Source organism: Falco biarmicus, chromosome 4, assembly GCF_023638135.1.
Source record: "Falco biarmicus isolate bFalBia1 chromosome 4, bFalBia1.pri, whole genome shotgun sequence".
NCBI classification, from domain to species: domain Eukaryota; kingdom Metazoa; phylum Chordata; class Aves; order Falconiformes; family Falconidae; genus Falco; species Falco biarmicus.
Genome location: NC_079291.1, coordinates 44,979,779 through 44,996,758, shown reverse-complemented (window position 1 = coordinate 44,996,758; position 16,980 = coordinate 44,979,779). Strand labels below are relative to the sequence as shown.

General features: G+C 36.1%; 1 protein-coding gene across 3 annotated transcripts in view; it reads left to right on the top strand.

Moving 5' to 3' along the window:
• MPP7 (MAGUK p55 scaffold protein 7) overlaps positions 1–16,980 on the top strand; it is a 157,636-nt gene that overhangs the window by 42,450 nt on the left and 98,206 nt on the right. For all 3 annotated transcript variants that reach the window (XM_056336003.1, XM_056336001.1, XM_056336002.1), the window contains 2 exons: positions 471–637; positions 14,254–14,372. In XM_056336003.1, the coding sequence (XP_056191978.1) occupies positions 601–637; positions 14,254–14,372 (156 nt within the window). In that variant the 5' untranslated portion in view covers positions 471–600. The remainder of the gene's footprint in view (positions 1–470; positions 638–14,253; positions 14,373–16,980) is intronic.

Genomic DNA, 16,980 nt, shown 5'->3' with positions numbered 1-16,980 from the left:
GGATTATATTTCCAGATTACGGATACAAATTGCATGTCAGATCCTAAATGAACTGAAAACAATTGAAAGGAGGTTAAGTAGAAACTCTGAATAAATAACCATGCTAGTAAGCAAAAAATTTTTTTCTGGGATAAGTAGTAGCAAAATGTGAGTGATTTATATTATTAACTGTTTTATTAAAATAACACTAGACTTTATTTCCAAAATACCTGACACACTAGAGTTAGAGTATAATTAACATGAGAGAAATGTGTTAATTATTTTTACAGCAGAATGGGAATATAGGCTAGACTGAAGAAAGCAAAACTTTTTTCACTTGGGGGAAAATCTTAACAATCATAAATAAATGCAAAGCACTTTGTAAATAACTGCAGCTAACCAAATCCAATCTTTATCACAAAATAAGGTTTTGATTTAAGAGTCTCAAAACAGCATTCTTAATTGCAAAATTCTGTTTCTGTTCTTTCTAGGAGAAACTGGGGGATAGCATAAATCTTCAAAGACAACTTGGCTGCAAGCAGTTAAACTGAAATTAACTTCTGCCTTCTGGCTGCAGAGCCCTAGTCTGACGTTCCTGTGTGATACTCTGCAGACTAAATCATGCCAGCGTTATCAACTGGATCTGGAAGTGACACAGGTACGCAAGCCAAGGAGGACTGCATGTTTCCTCCAGATCTTATTTGTTAAGTCTACGGTCTCTATTTCAAGAAATCATCAAATAAGATAATTAATTACAGTCTCAACAGATGCTTAATTTCAGACTTTAAACGTAACCTTTTCTCTCTGAAGTTAATTTAGATATATGAAACACTACAGGTAAAATTAATTTTTACAAGTCCCACCACCACCTTCTTCCCCTCCACCCCCAAACGCCAAAAAAGGACAACTCCAAACAGATATTATATATGGATCTGAAGAATTTGGATTCACCTCTGAGCATTGTTTCTACAATGTTAACTTGAAAAAAAAAGGGGGGGTGGGGTGTGTGGAGGAAGAAGATGATATCATACATGCCTTAACATTTGCAGCAGTCTAGACTATCCCCTCTGTGAGTTACAGTTATCAGTGGAGTTATTTCTGAACACAGACTATTTAGTTTTGACACTTCTTTAACAAATTAGGAGAAGAAAAATATTGTCTCAAGTTTTCTTCCTTCCCTCGCCTTCCACGTCAAGAGTCCAGTTCCTATCACTGACTACAGGCAGCGGGAGTGCAGATGTGCAGCTTTCCACAGTATTCACCTTCTCTGTTGCAATATTAGGCTATATTCAGAGGTTAAATCTTATCTTGCTGTTACGCTCTGTCTGACAGTATTTTTATTCTTGTTCTAAGGACAACTAAAGTTAGTATTTTTGTTTGATGGTGTTCGGTAAATAGATGATCTGGCTGAGGTTACAATACAAAGATCCCTGCTTTCCACCCCTGTGCTGCTTATTCTAGATCACATACCTTGCTATTCTAGATCACACAGCTTTATGTAGTAATAGGAGGATCTTGAAAACAGAAGAGGGAGATGTCAAGTCAGGAATCAAAAAAATACATATATAAGGAACTGCATTTGATTCTTATTTTAAATAGACTGTACAGTGATGTTTTTTTTTTCTCCTACATCTCAGGGCCATGTAAAATTTCTTAGATGAAAAGATTACTCTTCAGAGTTGTGTATGTGTGTGTGTTTATTACCATAGGGAGGGAGGGGTTTGTTTGTTTTTATTTGCTTTTCATATCTCCCTCTTCCTGTGTTTAACATATTTGACTATCATCTCCCCAAGCTCTAACTCTACGTGCCTTTCTTTTCTCCCCCTTCCCCCATGGAAGTAAGTGCAGTTGAAGCTGTTTAGTATGCTAAAGCTGAATTTTGGAAGATTTGGGTCCATTCTGGATCTTTGCTTTCTTTATCACACAAAATTTTGTGTCTTTCCAAAACACACCTTTCTCTTTTTTTGTTTTTAAGTTTTTTTTTTTATTACTTGGCCAGATGCCTTCTGGCGTTTCAGAAGACTCAAGAACCTGTTGAGATGAACAGCAGTGGGATGTGTGATGACTGCTACCTGATGCTAACAATTTTGCTTGTTTCGTTGTTTAAAGGAAGTTAATATCTCCAGAAGTATTTGTCACAGGTGTACTCTCTGAATAAAGAAAAGGGCTCCAAAAAGTGGGAGTGTTTTAAATCTAAATATGTGACAAAATGTCTATAAAACCATGTTTTACTATGCTATTTAATGCATATGATGCTCCAAATACACCTTTAATAATTATGGTGTGTGATAAAGCTCAACTATCTTCACTGTCCCAGGAAATATATAGCAAAATCTACGCACCACTAATGTCTTCCTTTTAAATAATACTGTTTGTTAAATCCAATTTGTTTTCTGCTGCAAGTTGCAAATTGTTTCTTTAAATAAAAGAATTACATTTTTGAAAGAGAAGAAAATTATATCCACTTTCTTTATGGTATTTCCTGATGACGATGATAGGTATTTTAAGTATTTTTTGAATGATTACATGAAACGGTGCTTTCTGTTCTGGTTATGATACAGGTGGTTTCTAATCAGAGTACTGTTTTTGTTCTAGTACTCTCGGATTAAAAAAAAAAGAGAGAGAAACACACAAAAAATATGGATTTTCTTACCTCTGTTGTTCCTTGGTGGATAGACCAATTCTCCTCCTGCCCTGACAGGATAAACTGGTGTAGTGACATGCATTGATTTGAAACTGCTCTAGTCCATGAGAGGACTATCTGGGATGCTGTGGAATTAGCAAGTCACTTATTGGGGGCCTAAGAAAGATGCACCTTTAGGGTAGCAACACTGCTTCATTTAGCCTGTCTGCTAAGAGTCTGTTTTAGTAACGCATTCAAACAAAACTCCAGCCTAGCTTATTTTTGTGTCTGTTATATCCCAGTGAAGTAAAAGTAAACCTGGATTTAAAAATGAGTGAAAGAATTCATTGAGGACTAGTAAATAGAAATGTATCATCTGTGAATATCGAGAAGTTGCCAAGTCATGGACTACTGGAAACTCAGACACTAGTATGGAAGCATTGATGATTATTTTTTTTTTTTTTTTTAATGTAGTCTTAGGCATCAGGCCACTGTCAAAAGCAGGATAGTGTCCATGATGAGCCACGTTTGATCGGACTAAATGTTGACTTACTCGTGTTAATTTTACATTGCTTTTACTTTGTCAACAGACTTTATTAGAGATGTTACCGTACGTGCTTTTGTTATGCCATGTTTTAACCTGTATATTCTTCTGAACACAGACTGTACCTCTTAAGTCTGTTTTGAGGCATTTGCCAGACCTTAAATGGTGATAAATCAAAAGCATGGCTACAATATTTGCAATCTTTTGTTTAAAATATTTGTTTTCATTTAGATTCATCAAGCAACATTGAAATTAGTCTTGTACCTTACCAATCTGATCTGGCTTCTTAACTTTAAGACGGAGGGGAAAGGCTTATATGTGCACATGCTTCTTTCTCTTCTACTCTCCGTTAACCATACAGAAACCCTATTTTTATGTGATAATAATAAATATTACTTGTTGTTTATAACACATGCATTATCCTGCTCCTCCCTTAAGGTTTATAGTCCTGTCAGTGTCAGGTCAAAGTTATCTTAAAGCAACCATGTTGAATGGAAGGCTGAGCTCCTGCATGAGGCTGCATCTGAGGCTTTTAATATTTTCTGTGTTACAAGTGTCTGCTTTTAAACTCTGTGTGCAGGCCCATCAAATAGAGTCCAAAGACTGAGGAAGACTTGCACTTTGCGCTTGCAGGTAGAGCAAGTCTGTGAGGTCTGGCATTCACTTATCTGATATATTTAGGAAGATTTAAATTTGCAGTCCCAGCTTCACATAAGTTGACGGCAGCTTCATTGCTGACTTTGGTGGAATGGAGATGACATCATTATGCTTAAAGTGTTTTAGCATGAAAAACATCATAAAATTGTTACAGATTTCTTTCTTCTCAACTCTGTATCAAGCTTGCTCAGCTGGTGAGTTTAAAACTGCTTTTCTGTTTGTCCTTAAAAACTAGCGCACGAATGTGCAAAGCAGACTTTGTGTTTTTGATTCATGTATTGTCAGCGGGAAAATCACATTTATGGGCCAAGTTTAGCCACCACGTAAAACTGTGTGAGATTGCTTAAATATAATGAAAGTCAGAAGCAGTTCTTGAATTTGAATATTGTAAATTATAGAAAGAAAAAAAGTGCAGAGCTTACATTTGTTTCTTCTTGGGTGCATATAGGAGCTAATGTTGTGCCAGATAGTGGAGTTTTTTCAGTATTACAAGCCTATAAAACTGAATATGTGTTAGGTTTTTCTAAATTAAAAACCCCAAAGTTTATTGCTAACCATATTGTAAGTTCACACGTCCTTTAAAATATTCCTGGGTTTGGTGTTTTCTTCTCTGTTTTGTAGTAATACAAAATAAATATATTAAATTTGTTTTAAATGGTTGGGTATTTTTCCAAACTGCATTTTTAGTAGTGTATTCTGATTCTTTAAGAAGTATCTTGACCTCTGAAGCTGCATGCTGGTGATGTGGTTATACGGAATACTGGTAGAAATATTTTCTTGGAATGTTATGCTGATTGCTCCATAGTCCACATGGATTACCACCCAGTGAAGTGAGACCACTGCAAGCAATGTGAAGTTCAGAGATGACTTTGCAATCATCTGAACACTGAAAGATGCTGTCCTTTCTTTTACTGGTTTTATATAGATGTCTTCTTATTTACTACTAATGCATTTTTATCAGCTTGCCAGTTTTAACATAATCTTTTCTAAGAATTATTGATAACGAAAAGGATAAAAAGGTGGAGAGAAAAAATAAAACAGTAATAACCTGAAAAAGCTGAGTAGTTGGCTGAGCTGAGAGTGAGACATTGGAAAAGTCTTCAGGGGAAGAAGGACAAATTAAACTCAAGTGGCTAAATATTTTAGCCTTTTAAACCAGTTTTCAGAGTGATGAGGGAGATAGAAATCAGGGAAGTTCTATTTTTAGAGCTTGTTTAAAAAATGTAATAACATAAAATGGTGGCCAAAGAGCTGGACTCATTGTTATGAGATGAAGAGAAAGGGATTTTAGGAGAGTGATGAAGGAAAGATTTCTGGGGGTAGCTCTTCCATCGGAGGCTGCCAGGGCAAAGGCTTGCAGGGTGATTGACTCCTGCTCCAAACTGCTGCTGCTTCCCTGCTGACATGCTGTGGTGGAAACAGAGCAGAGGGAAAGTCTGTGCTCGCCTGGTTCATGCTGTTGCTTACGACTTAGGCATAGGTGTGCCACGCCAAGTCTAGTATGTAAATGCCTTTGGCTGCATCATGATTTCAAGGCTACTAAAATTTCTCACTATGTTGACATGCACAGATATGGCTAAATTTTATTGAACACTGATACGCTAGCAGAGGCAAAATTTATACTGAATTAATAAACAGAGCCAATATTTTACCATGCATTCTTGAATTCTCCCCATCTCTAGCTGCCAGAGGCATTAAATGGCTTTTAGGCTAACATTCATATGAAAGATTTGGGAAACTATGAGACATACAGCTAGCTTTAATGGCTATCAGGTTTAATTTTTTAAAAATATAACTTGCTGGTGTTGGAAAGGGTATTTATTTTGGTATCAACATATTTATGTTGACTGTTGGAAAACTTCAAAGTAGAATGAAATTTCTCTAAACTATTCTGTTTTGCATTAATATTTTATAATATGCTAGGCTGATTCAGCAGTGTGGAATCAGAAAATGTGTGTAATTATATTTACTGATGGTAAGCTCTTTAAAAGTGTTACAGTTCTTGGCCAGAAATTTAAATTCAAATGGTCTGGCAGCTGCAATAATTTTTACCTTTTTTTTTTTTTTTTTTTTAAGCGATGTGTAGTTTTGTGGTAAATTTGAAAGTATGGCAGCCTATATTGTTTCTAACCAGAGGCCTAAATGTATAGCTATGTGTGTTGAACAAAAAGCTTTAATTACACAAATGGTTGACAGTGATGCCAGCTGTCCTTTGCCAAGAGCAGACTGCCATGCTGTACTGCTCGCGTGTATCCATGTCAGCGTCCACGTTAGCTAGCAGAGCGTACATATTCTGTGCATTTACTGTCAGGTGAAAGGTTCTGTGGCTTCTCAGCCCAACATCACATCAAATACTGGCTGATTGAAAAAAAACCCTGCAGCTGTTAAGCTGAAGGAAATCTAGCATTATCAAGAGATAGTGAGAAGCTTCCCTGCTAGCTGTTAGTTGCCTGTTGTGAAACACAGGGGTTCAAATATGATTTTGCTTTCAAAATAACATTGATTTTTAAAAAAACTGAAAAGTGCCTCAATGCAGCATATTAATCTTAGGGATAAACTACTAAATAGTTTATTTTGAACAGTTTGATTTTCTAAACATATTATCAAGATAGGATGATGATGTACTTGACTCTTTAAACTTTCCTATATGCCTCTATAGACTTGTATATCATGTGTATGTGTCAGTATGCACATACAAGTGATTGATGTAGTGGCATAACTTGTTTTGAGTGTTAAACTTTAAACTCAGTCATACAGTGAATCACAACACCAAAATAATATACTGGCATGGTTTTGCCATCAGTACAGCCTAGGATTGTAGGGTTTTTTTTTTTCTACTCTCAAGACACAATATAAAAGGTTGAGATACATAGTAATCAAATTATGTTCTGCTAGTTTTAGGCACAGCTGAGTTGTAACGAGTTTTGGCTTCTGTTGTTAGAAATCCTTATTCATTCTCTTAATGAGATAGTGTCCTCCTTTTGCAGGTGTGCAATGCCACATTTAGTATACCTGGCCACCTCTCCCCAGTGCCAAGTCTCTTAACCTTGCAAACTGTGACTTAAGAGTTAAACATGGTGAGTGTGCCCAGTGACATCCTAGTGCTGGAATGAGTTCTTTCCAGACTGCCTGCCAGGTACTTGCTATTGCCTCCTCTAGTGTTGATGAAGATCTAGATAGAAAAACTAAAGACTCATCGACCTGATGTCTGTACAAAGAAGCAGTCAATTAATCAGGGTTATTCAAGGTGTCATGGTATGCAGCTTCAGGTGAGGAGCCAAGAGTTTTCACAAAAAAAAAAAAAAAAAAGTCAGATCTTTGTAGGAGCTTTCTACAAGCTGCTTATTAATTTGTGCTTGATAGGTCACTTTAAATCAGTTTTATGTATGTGTTATTCTTGCAGGTAATAGGGGAGCTTTTGAATACTCATGAAAGTACATTTTATGAACTTTCAAAGTATTCTTGTTGACACAGTGTCTAGTAACTACGTTTTGAGGGGTTTTGATTTTGAAGCAGCTTTGATGAGCCATACAAGCAAGAGCTCTGAAGCAACAGCCTTGCCCTGTATGAATGCAAACAGGGATCAACTATTTAACTCGCATCAGAACGTAACGGTATGTGGTATGCTAAATCTGAAATACACATGTTGAGACAAATCCTAAAAGACCAATAACTGTTTCAAACAACTGTGGATTCTTTAGCTCTGGGAGCCAAGTTCCAAAACTAAAGACTTTTCCATTTTGAAGGAAATAATTTTTTTAAGAGTGGTGGGTTTAAATGATTGCTCGCTTTCAACATTTTCTGTCATAATGTTGTTTTAAGGTGGGTTAACAAATTACTGTAGCTTGTAGGAATAAAAATTGGGTACAACTTTTAAGTTAAAAGACTGTATTGCCCTTAGTATGTAATCTTATTCTTTGAGGACAGTTATGGCAAAATTCTTGTTTTCATTAGGAAAAAATAGAACATTGACATTTTTGTTGCTGTGCTATCCATAAGGATTTCAGCATTTTACTTTTTTTGTGAATTAGCAAATAAATCAAAACAAATACTTTTTTTTTTCCAAAGGCGCTATGCACTTCCATGTTGTGATTATCTAGTTACTCAGTATCCTGTACCTTTTGAAAATTGAGATTAATCTTTTTTAAAAAACACTAAACTGCAAAATTAAAAAGAGGTACATACTGGAATGAGTTAATCACTCTGGTTCTGCAAAGAAAAATTGTTAGTCTTTAACTTTTTGCAGTGTCAGGAAGCCCATATGTTCGGTGGAATTACTTAAGAGAACATAAAAAAGAACTATTTGTGGCACATAAAGTTGAGCACATAATGGTCTTTTTACAACTGGAGTCTGATAGGATGGTGCAGTATGTCTATCCTAATACATAAGTGTACTGCATATGTTTTTAGTGGAACCTGTGCATAAATACTGATCTCAAACTTCAGATTCAAATAATATTCAGTATTTGGTGCTAGTGACTGATTTTATTGTGCAGCAGCAAGGATGTCAGAACGAGTGTTTCTTCTGCAATGCTGTTTGCTTTTGTGTAAAGCAAGTGTTGTCTGAGTCTTTATAGAACTGTAAAGTACAGTTCAAATGTGAAAAAATGTCAGCTTGTTATAAATGGCACCAAATGGTGCTGATTATTTTACCTTTGACAAAGTGGAAAATTTAAAGGTTGGTGTGTCCCATTTTATTAATACAATAAAATTTTACAGTGTTGTTCTGGGCTTACATATATGTTCTTTAGTGTTTATTATCCCTTAGTTACTGTAAAAATTTTTGATTCTAAGTCTGGCATCGTTGTTCAGAACGCTAATTCAGGAAATTAATTAACATATGAAAGCAAATGCACATCCATTTGTCTCCATTTCTTTCCTAATGCTAACCAAAACGAAGTTGGTGTTTTCTTGTAATATGCAAGAGTGATGGAACGCAGAGACCATATTTTTTATCATTTAGCACTAGTTTATAGCTTCCACAGACTTGTCCTAATAATGAAGCTATGAAGGATATGACAAGAATGGTGATATTAAATTTCTCTAGACTAACAGTAAATTTTTCCATTCTGATGTCAAGAATGTAGAGCATCTGGAATCTGCAGTGTGAGTGGTTCAGTACGGGAACACTTTCATCAATTGCTTAGCCATTTATTCTCCTCCTAGGAACAAGCAGTCTTCTATAGAATATAACACTACAAAGGAAGCAATTTTCTAGAACTGGAAAAATTCTTTATGTCCTGTTGTTTCTGATTTAAAAGCTTTCCATGTCTGCTTAGTCTTAAATCTTACTACATGTACAAATTTAGCGTACACTTTTTTAAATTGAATTGCCATCATTATACGCCCTCTTCTTCAGACTGAATGAAACTAAATCATATTAATTAGGCTACGGAAAAGCTGAAGATGCTCTGAAGACAGGAACTGCTTAAGTGTGTAAAAAGAAAAAATTGAAATGTGTCTGTTATCTTTTTAAAGAGGGACAGTGCTGGGTTTTCAAATGTAGCTGGATTTTCCTCCTGAAATTATTTCCTTAGTCCAAGGTGGCATAATGCTGCAAGCTTTATTCTGCAGCCATTTTGTCTTACTTGCTCTTGCAACAAGTCCAAAAATCTTAGTTTATGACAAGCTGTTGTAAATTTCATTTTTAGATTATGTATGTATGTTTAGATTATCTACATGCATATAGTTTATATGGACTATTTCTGTAGACAAGGTTATCTAGTCATTGTATTTTAATTCCCTGTGGCCCTTTTCTTAGATGAACTGAATTTCATGAAAAGTGTATTGTATGTCCAGTACTAATTTATTACTTTTAAATTTCTTTATTCTTGAATCAGGTAATCAGATTTAATAGACTAAGCACCTTAAAACAACCTCCTCCCCCTTCCACTCTTACAAGAGTTTTATAGTATTCCTGTGTTCAATGTTTGTCTCTTTTTATTGATGTTACATGCTATAGGCTTTTACTTAGTTCACAGAAGTGTTAGATACTGTACCTAATTTATATAACATGCATATAAATAGCAGCATACTAGTACCTAAAACTAGGAGCTCCTTGTTTGTCTGGAATTGACTATCACTGCCACTGGTTTATGTGACCTTTTTGTTTGGTATGGGACTGTTGTTTGGTTTGGAAAGGGCCCTTGTTTCCTTCTCTGTTTCAATGATTTGGGAATGTCCAGAGGTGATTACATTGTGAACTGGGTTTTGGTGTGTTCCCCCCCCCCCACCACCTCTGCCATGTTGTAGGACTGACCGGACTTACCTCCCCTCTTATAATTGCAAAATAGTCTTACATCTCCATGTTTAAACTCATTGTTAATTTTTTTATGTATGCTCAGGTCTTCTGGGACCTTTGTATAAATGAACTGTTTTTTAAAATTGAAGTAAATGAGTTTTTCTTGTGTAAGTGATGTTTACTTTACTGAATTTTGACACCTGAAGTATTTTGATACTAGAAAATCCCAGTGGGTATATGATTCCTTTGAAATATAAAAGCCGGTTAAATTTAGGCAAACTAGGCTAAAAAAAAATGACAAGAACCTGAGAAGAATAGCAACAGTGTATTAAAAAGAAGCAATTTTTTTTTTCTTTGCAAGGTTATTTACAATTTCGCCAATATTAGGCATTAAAAAACCCAGGATTTTCTTTGGCTTTTCATGATTTTTTTTTTGAACACAACTTCTTGATAATTTTTTAAAAGCTTTTTTGTCTGTGTTTATTTTAATTGTGGGCATATTCCCAAAAACCTCTGCAAAATACTTTTTTTTTTAATAGGAGTTCCATGCATATCATATGAATCAATAAGGTGGGACTTTAAGAGAAACATCAGTCTGAGACCAAGAACACAACCAAGGCCTGGCAGCCATGTGATTACAACAGTAGCATCCAGTTCTGAGGTGCTGAGGTACATCTCATTCTGTGGCTTACGCCATGAACATGCATTTTTAATTTACGAAAGAGTTCATCTGAATATAGGAGGTATAGCTATGACCTTCTGGAAAGTTAATTTTTGTTTTTAGAAGTGATCGAAAATGTTCAGTATAGCATCACTTCAGTCTTTGTAATTGCTACTGAAAAGACTGAAAAAAAAAAATCTGATTTCAATACCCTGGCAGTACTAAAATAGTAAAAAACTTGGATTTATTTCAGTGGCTTTTGGCTTTGGCTTTCAGAACTGCCTGAGATGCTAGTTAGAAGTTTTGCAGGAGGTTTGAGGTTGGGCTGAAGTAGGCTTTGCTGTCAATTTCAGATTACTTCTGTTGCCTCATGGCAGCATGTCTGTACAGTGACGACTTACAGGGCTGCAGAGATTTGAGCTACTACCCTTCAGGCGTTGGAAAGATGGATGTGACAAGTTATCAGATCCAGTAGTTTAAATTAGGCTAATGTGTAGTTGCCAATGTAGTTGTTTCAACTTCCTTACCAGTTTACGGTAACTTTACAAATTATTTTGTCCCTGTCCATATCACAAAAGCACTTATTTTAAATCCCATTTGCTAGTAAAATCATATGCCAGCCACAATTTTCACTGTTTCTTCATACTGCAATGAAGAAGAAAAACATACTTTATATAGTTGAGACACAAATAAAATGTGACATTTTAGTTGGGTGTGGAGTGGTGTGGTGGGGGTGGAAGATTCATACACTGTTTTTCTTTATCTATAAAAATCTGAATGCCCATCTGAAAATTTTTGATTCTGTAGTACTGGACACCACAGAAGGAACAAGAAAAAATGAAACTCTCTCTGTAAAGGGAAACCTTTAGCGGTGCTAGCACCTTCTGCTGCCATTACTTTGTTTGGAAGGAGGCTATAGCTGAGTCAGATGATCTGGAATTACACAAATAAAACTTTAGACAAATTCTAGATCTTTGTCTTCTGTTCTCCCCAACTAAATACCCCAAGTCATCCTTTCTGCTTGATTTGCATTTGACTCCTTGGATGTTTTTTATTCCTGGCTACATAGTGCTCAGTTCCAAGAGTTGTCTGAAGAGCAGGAGTGTGGTGGTGTCCAGCATGCTGCATGGCATAGTCCGCGGGTTCTGCTGCTCTGAAGGGCAGGATCCTGACTTCCTTCTGGCTGAAAGCTATCAATACTGGACTGCAGAGCCAAAGCAGGGCAAAACTAGAAATGCAACCATGATACTGAATAAAATCAGTCAGCACCTGCTGAATTTTTTCCACTTCCCCTGGAGACTTGGGTGCATTGCTGTCAAAGCCAGAGTATTGCGCTAGGGATGAGGACACCCATTTCTCTAGAAGGGGCAGTTCAGAGCTACGTGAATATGTGAAGCCACAGATATATTTGAGCTGGATGTGGAAACCTTAATGTGCGTAAGCACCTGCAGGGTTAGCCAGTCCTGGAGTGCCAGCAGGTGGGATTTTTTTTCTGGGAGTTCTGTGCATAAAACCTGAGTCTCATTATAGGCAGATTCAGTCTCACCCTATGTCACTACTGTAATACTTAATCCATCAGGAAACATAAACTTTCATATTATTTCCACTGGGTATTTAATTACCAAAGCTCTGAGGAGCAAGTTAGAAGGATAGAATAGTTTTATACCTGATTATATGTGAAATTTAAGCAGATCTAATGCATCAAGGAAAAGAAAGCTTACTCTTATATATCTCTTATTTGAAGGGAGTGGCTGAATGTCATATTTTCTTTCTTTTGAGTGGCACTTACGAATTGTTCCTGAGCAATTACGCCACAGTGTAAGCTTACATTAAGCTTTCATTAAGCTTTCTAATCTACTTCCTAACCTTCAGGTTATTCTGGGCTAAATGTATTTACAGTAACAAAAGTGCCTATGCGCAGAAGTATTAGGCTGAGTGTAAAGAAACTTTGAAAATTTTCTAAATGAAAATATTTTTTAAGCACAAACAGCATGGTAAAAATCACCATTTTTGCTAAGTTCTGAGTCTGGAAAGTCAGAGCCAGGAGTCCCATTCAAACCTCTGTTCTCTGGGTGTCAGCTCAACCACTGACTGTGTCTCGCTAGGCAAGGCTCAGTGTTCTTTTTCTGTCCGTGAAAAATGGTAGTGATTTGAGTTGTGTTCTATTTTTACAGTATTTCTGAAGCATAAACAAGAGCAGATTTAAATAAAAGCAAGATTCTAAGAGAAATTAATGCCAACCACCAAAAATGCTTGGACTACAAAAAGAATGTATCTGGAAGGAACTTTTTTTCCAGAATATTTTACTGAGAGGCAGTAAAAAGACAAAAATGTTAAATAATCAGATCCCAAATGTGCTGTATGTAATTTTGAAAGGGATATGTAGTACCTGGAAAGGTTGTGAAATTATGTTTACTAATAAATACTCTAAATCATAATTTTAAGGGAGATAATAGGCATGATAACAATAAGTAACCTGTAACTTAGAACCATGTTCTTTAGCCGTAGCATATCTTGTAAATCTGTCCTTCTGATGAACAGCGGCACTTACTCAGACTAAAAATAATAACAGGACCGTGTATCTTGGACCCCAAGAGACTATTGGTGTTTTTGTAGACATCAGACAGGAGAAAAAGGCATTTTGTCCTTTTTACCCCAAGTAATCCCACTGGAAAATTAAACATGTGCTATGAATTGATATCAACTCATGCCAGGTTACCTCCCTAAAGAGGACTGCTGCAAACACTGTTGCTACATTTCTTGGACAGCAGTTTGATGGCCTGTGTGCATGATGGATTTTTTATGCTGTATGCTACTGTGGAACAGTGTGCTACTGTCTGCCCCTCAGAGACCGCTGGTGAGGTGTGCCACAAATAACTGGGAACAGCAATTGCTTTAACCCTATGGAGAATCTCAAATACCTGCAAAGAAAAAATGTTACTGAAATATTTCTCTGTGTGTGTATGTGTCTGAGAAAACTGTGTTGGTTTTGTTTTTTAAGGTTTAATCCTGCAAAACAGAGCAGTTCCTTTTGTCTTGCTGTGGATTCCTACTGAACACAGGATAAAAAAAATATTAAGCAATATATTAGCAAGAAATATTTAGAGAAACCACGAACCTTTTTTTAATGGACCACCCTATCCAGTTTCTGTTCTTTTAAGGAAGTTTTTCCTATTCATGACTCATTTCACTCTTTGGCTAACATCAAGGGAAATGGAATAACGATTAAGCAAAGGAATGTATGTTTTTTCTGGTTTTGTCCTTTTTTCAAAACCTTTATGAATTTTCTGCATAACCTTGTGTAAATATATATGGTCGTAGAAGTTTGACAACTGTGACAAGGTAAAAAGTACACTGCTAATACTTGCTTCTTAGTAATTTTCTAAAAATGTTCCTTTTGGTTCTACAAGTTAATGTTATGCTAGATACTCCAGACTCCCTATTTAGTTAGAATGACATGCTCCAGGCAGCCAATTACACAGAACTGTTAAGAGAAATTAATGAGATCACCTCTAGATTACACTTTGTGTTTTATTTTCATTTTATAGGTCTGTACGAGCTGCTGGCTGCATTGCCAGCCCAGCTGCAGCCACATGTGGACAGCCAGGAAGACCTGACCTTCCTCTGGGATATGTTTGCTGAAAAAAGCCTTCATTCACTGGTGAAGGTAAACCACATTTAAGTCAGATTCTCTTTGAGAAGAGCATATGGAAAAATGTTTTGAGCGCCATCTAGTAAACCAGTGATCAAACTCTTGCTCAGTGAAAACAAAACAGCCTTGTTTTAAATCTGTTTCTGTCAGGGGTGGAAGTTGTTAAGATTCTACCAAAAATACATAGATGATTTCATTTAAGAGTGATGTTTTGGCAGTGCAATGCTAATGCAGCAAACATATGTTGTTTGCCCTTGTTTAGAAAAAAAAAAAAAAGAGTACGAAATAGTAGCAGGAAATCTGAGACTTCTTTATGGTCAACATTCAAGACCTGGAGTTTAGCTTAAATAAATAAATGTTCACAGCAAAAATTAGAAGGAATATATTTTCTGAGGTCAAGTATGGCAACAGTTCAGTAGCCACATTAATTTAAAATAATTTCCTTTAACAAAGTCAACTGAAATTCTAGTAAGCTGTTTCTTTTATTGGCTTGCTTCCATTTAAAATTGTGTTTTGCACATAAATATGTTGGCCTAAAGTATGACCTAAAATAAGTTTTGGAAGAATACTTAAGTGTCCTGCTATGAAAATGATCAGCAACAAGAAATCAAAGTATGCCATGAGAGTATGCAGAGCTATCCCGATAATGTTAAAATTGCTTATAGCAGAAAAATGGGACCAATCAGCTGGTTAGAAATGTACCACTCCTACAAAATGGTAAGTATGTCTTCAGTCTCCATTACAGAGCTAATTCAAGCTGGAAGGAAATTCTGAGGTCTCAAATAAGTCAGTAGGTGGTAGTAACCCGTGCCGTGAATATATCCAGACTCGCACATAATTGGCCAGATTTTGTTACCCTTGTCAGTCACCAATTTAGAGGAAGCTTAAAACTGGGATTATTTCAATGTAGGTTTGAAAAAGTCACCTCTTCCCATTTCTTTCAGATACCTTATTTGGAAAAAAGATGTAATAGTGTTGATACCTGGCCAAAATTGTTTTCAAAATAGCTAAGAATTTACATATTAAAGTAAACACAAGTACTCCCTGGTAGCTGATACACAAAAGCAATGTAGAGGGGAGCAGTGCTTGGTAATACTTGTTTGCCTAAACAATTTCATCAAAGTTTATGAAATGCAGTGGTTCCCATACTCCTTACCGCTCTGCTGCAGCCGTCTGTTCAGGTCGCTCAGGAGATCACTGTAAAGAGAACACCAGTCATCTTTCTAAAACAGGCTGGCAGTGGTGTGCATCTAAGCATAATGTCAGGTCAGTTGCTGAATTAATTTTCTTTCTGGATTGGGAATTAAAGAAGGTTGGTTAGAAAATTAACTGTGGATCTGTGAAACATGGACATCTCAACATTTGCTCTAATTTTCTATTGAGGCAAAACCTAAACCTTTTCAAACTCCTTCACTTGTACCCTTTTGCCTCTTCCCCCTAAAGAAGGCAAAGATAGCACGACAGTAACTGGTTTACTCACCTTGCATATGCTGGCAGTTTGGAAAAGCTGAGTCTCCTAGTGCTTCTCCTAGTTGTATGCCCTAGTTACCATGTTGCTTGTTATTGCAGGGTGGATTGGTCCTTCTGATTTCAACAAAAAAGAATTCACAAGAAAGCTTTCTTGAGAAAGTTAGAAAGTTTTGGGGATCAGTGAATGGTCACTTTATTGCCCTTACAACAAGAAGCCACTGAAGTATTCCAGCCATCTTTATTATTTATCTTGTATGTTTTAGGTCCAAGTATTAAATGTACATGTAACTGACCCTGTGAATGGTGCTTTTAATGTCCTATTAAGTCTCACACTATCTTGAAATAGACTTAATTCTTGCAACTGCATTTAGTTGCACTTCTTTAATATGCCATATTAATCTCATTCAAAAGACAAAGGTTTTTGATTGTAAGAATTGAGACTATTAAAAGCATCTGGTTTGACCCAGTGCGTATTACAGGCTATTAAACCTTACATTTTGATTTCTGTGGAGTTCAGGTATAGAAAGTAGGGCATGAAGTGCTTTCAGAAGGTTATCTAGTTCACATCCCTGCCCCAAGATGGGCTTAACTGTATCTGAAACTCATGATATTTGTTTGACCTTTAGCACATTTTTAGAAGGATTATTCAGTATCCTATCAAGTTTCAGAGAAGGCAGTCCATAGCCTTTTTGGAAGAGAGCTGTAAGAGCAGAAGAACAAACCCCATGTGCCATAGTTTTTCCCTGTTACAAGGCTTCAGAAGTGCCAAATCTTTCTTTTTCAGTCCTGTTGTCTTATTTGAAAGAGTATTTTTCCTAGCAATAACATCTTAAAGTCAACTGTACTTGCAAAGACAAATGTTTTTAATTCCTTAGGCAGAGAATGATGACAGATATTTTGTAATTCAAAAAAAAAAAAAAAAAAGTAGTAGTTCAGAGCCAAGGATGTTGCGATCCTGGTATGTGTCAGTTTTGGAAGAAAATGAGCATGAGTATACTACTAATGAGGCACTAATATTTCTTTATTTAAGATAGACACACTTCTTAATAAAAATTTCTATGTTCATCTTCTTACCTTACTGTTTAATAATTTCAAATATTAGAAAAGAGCTTTTTTCCTAAGTTAAAAAATGGATAATATGCTTTAAGCTGCT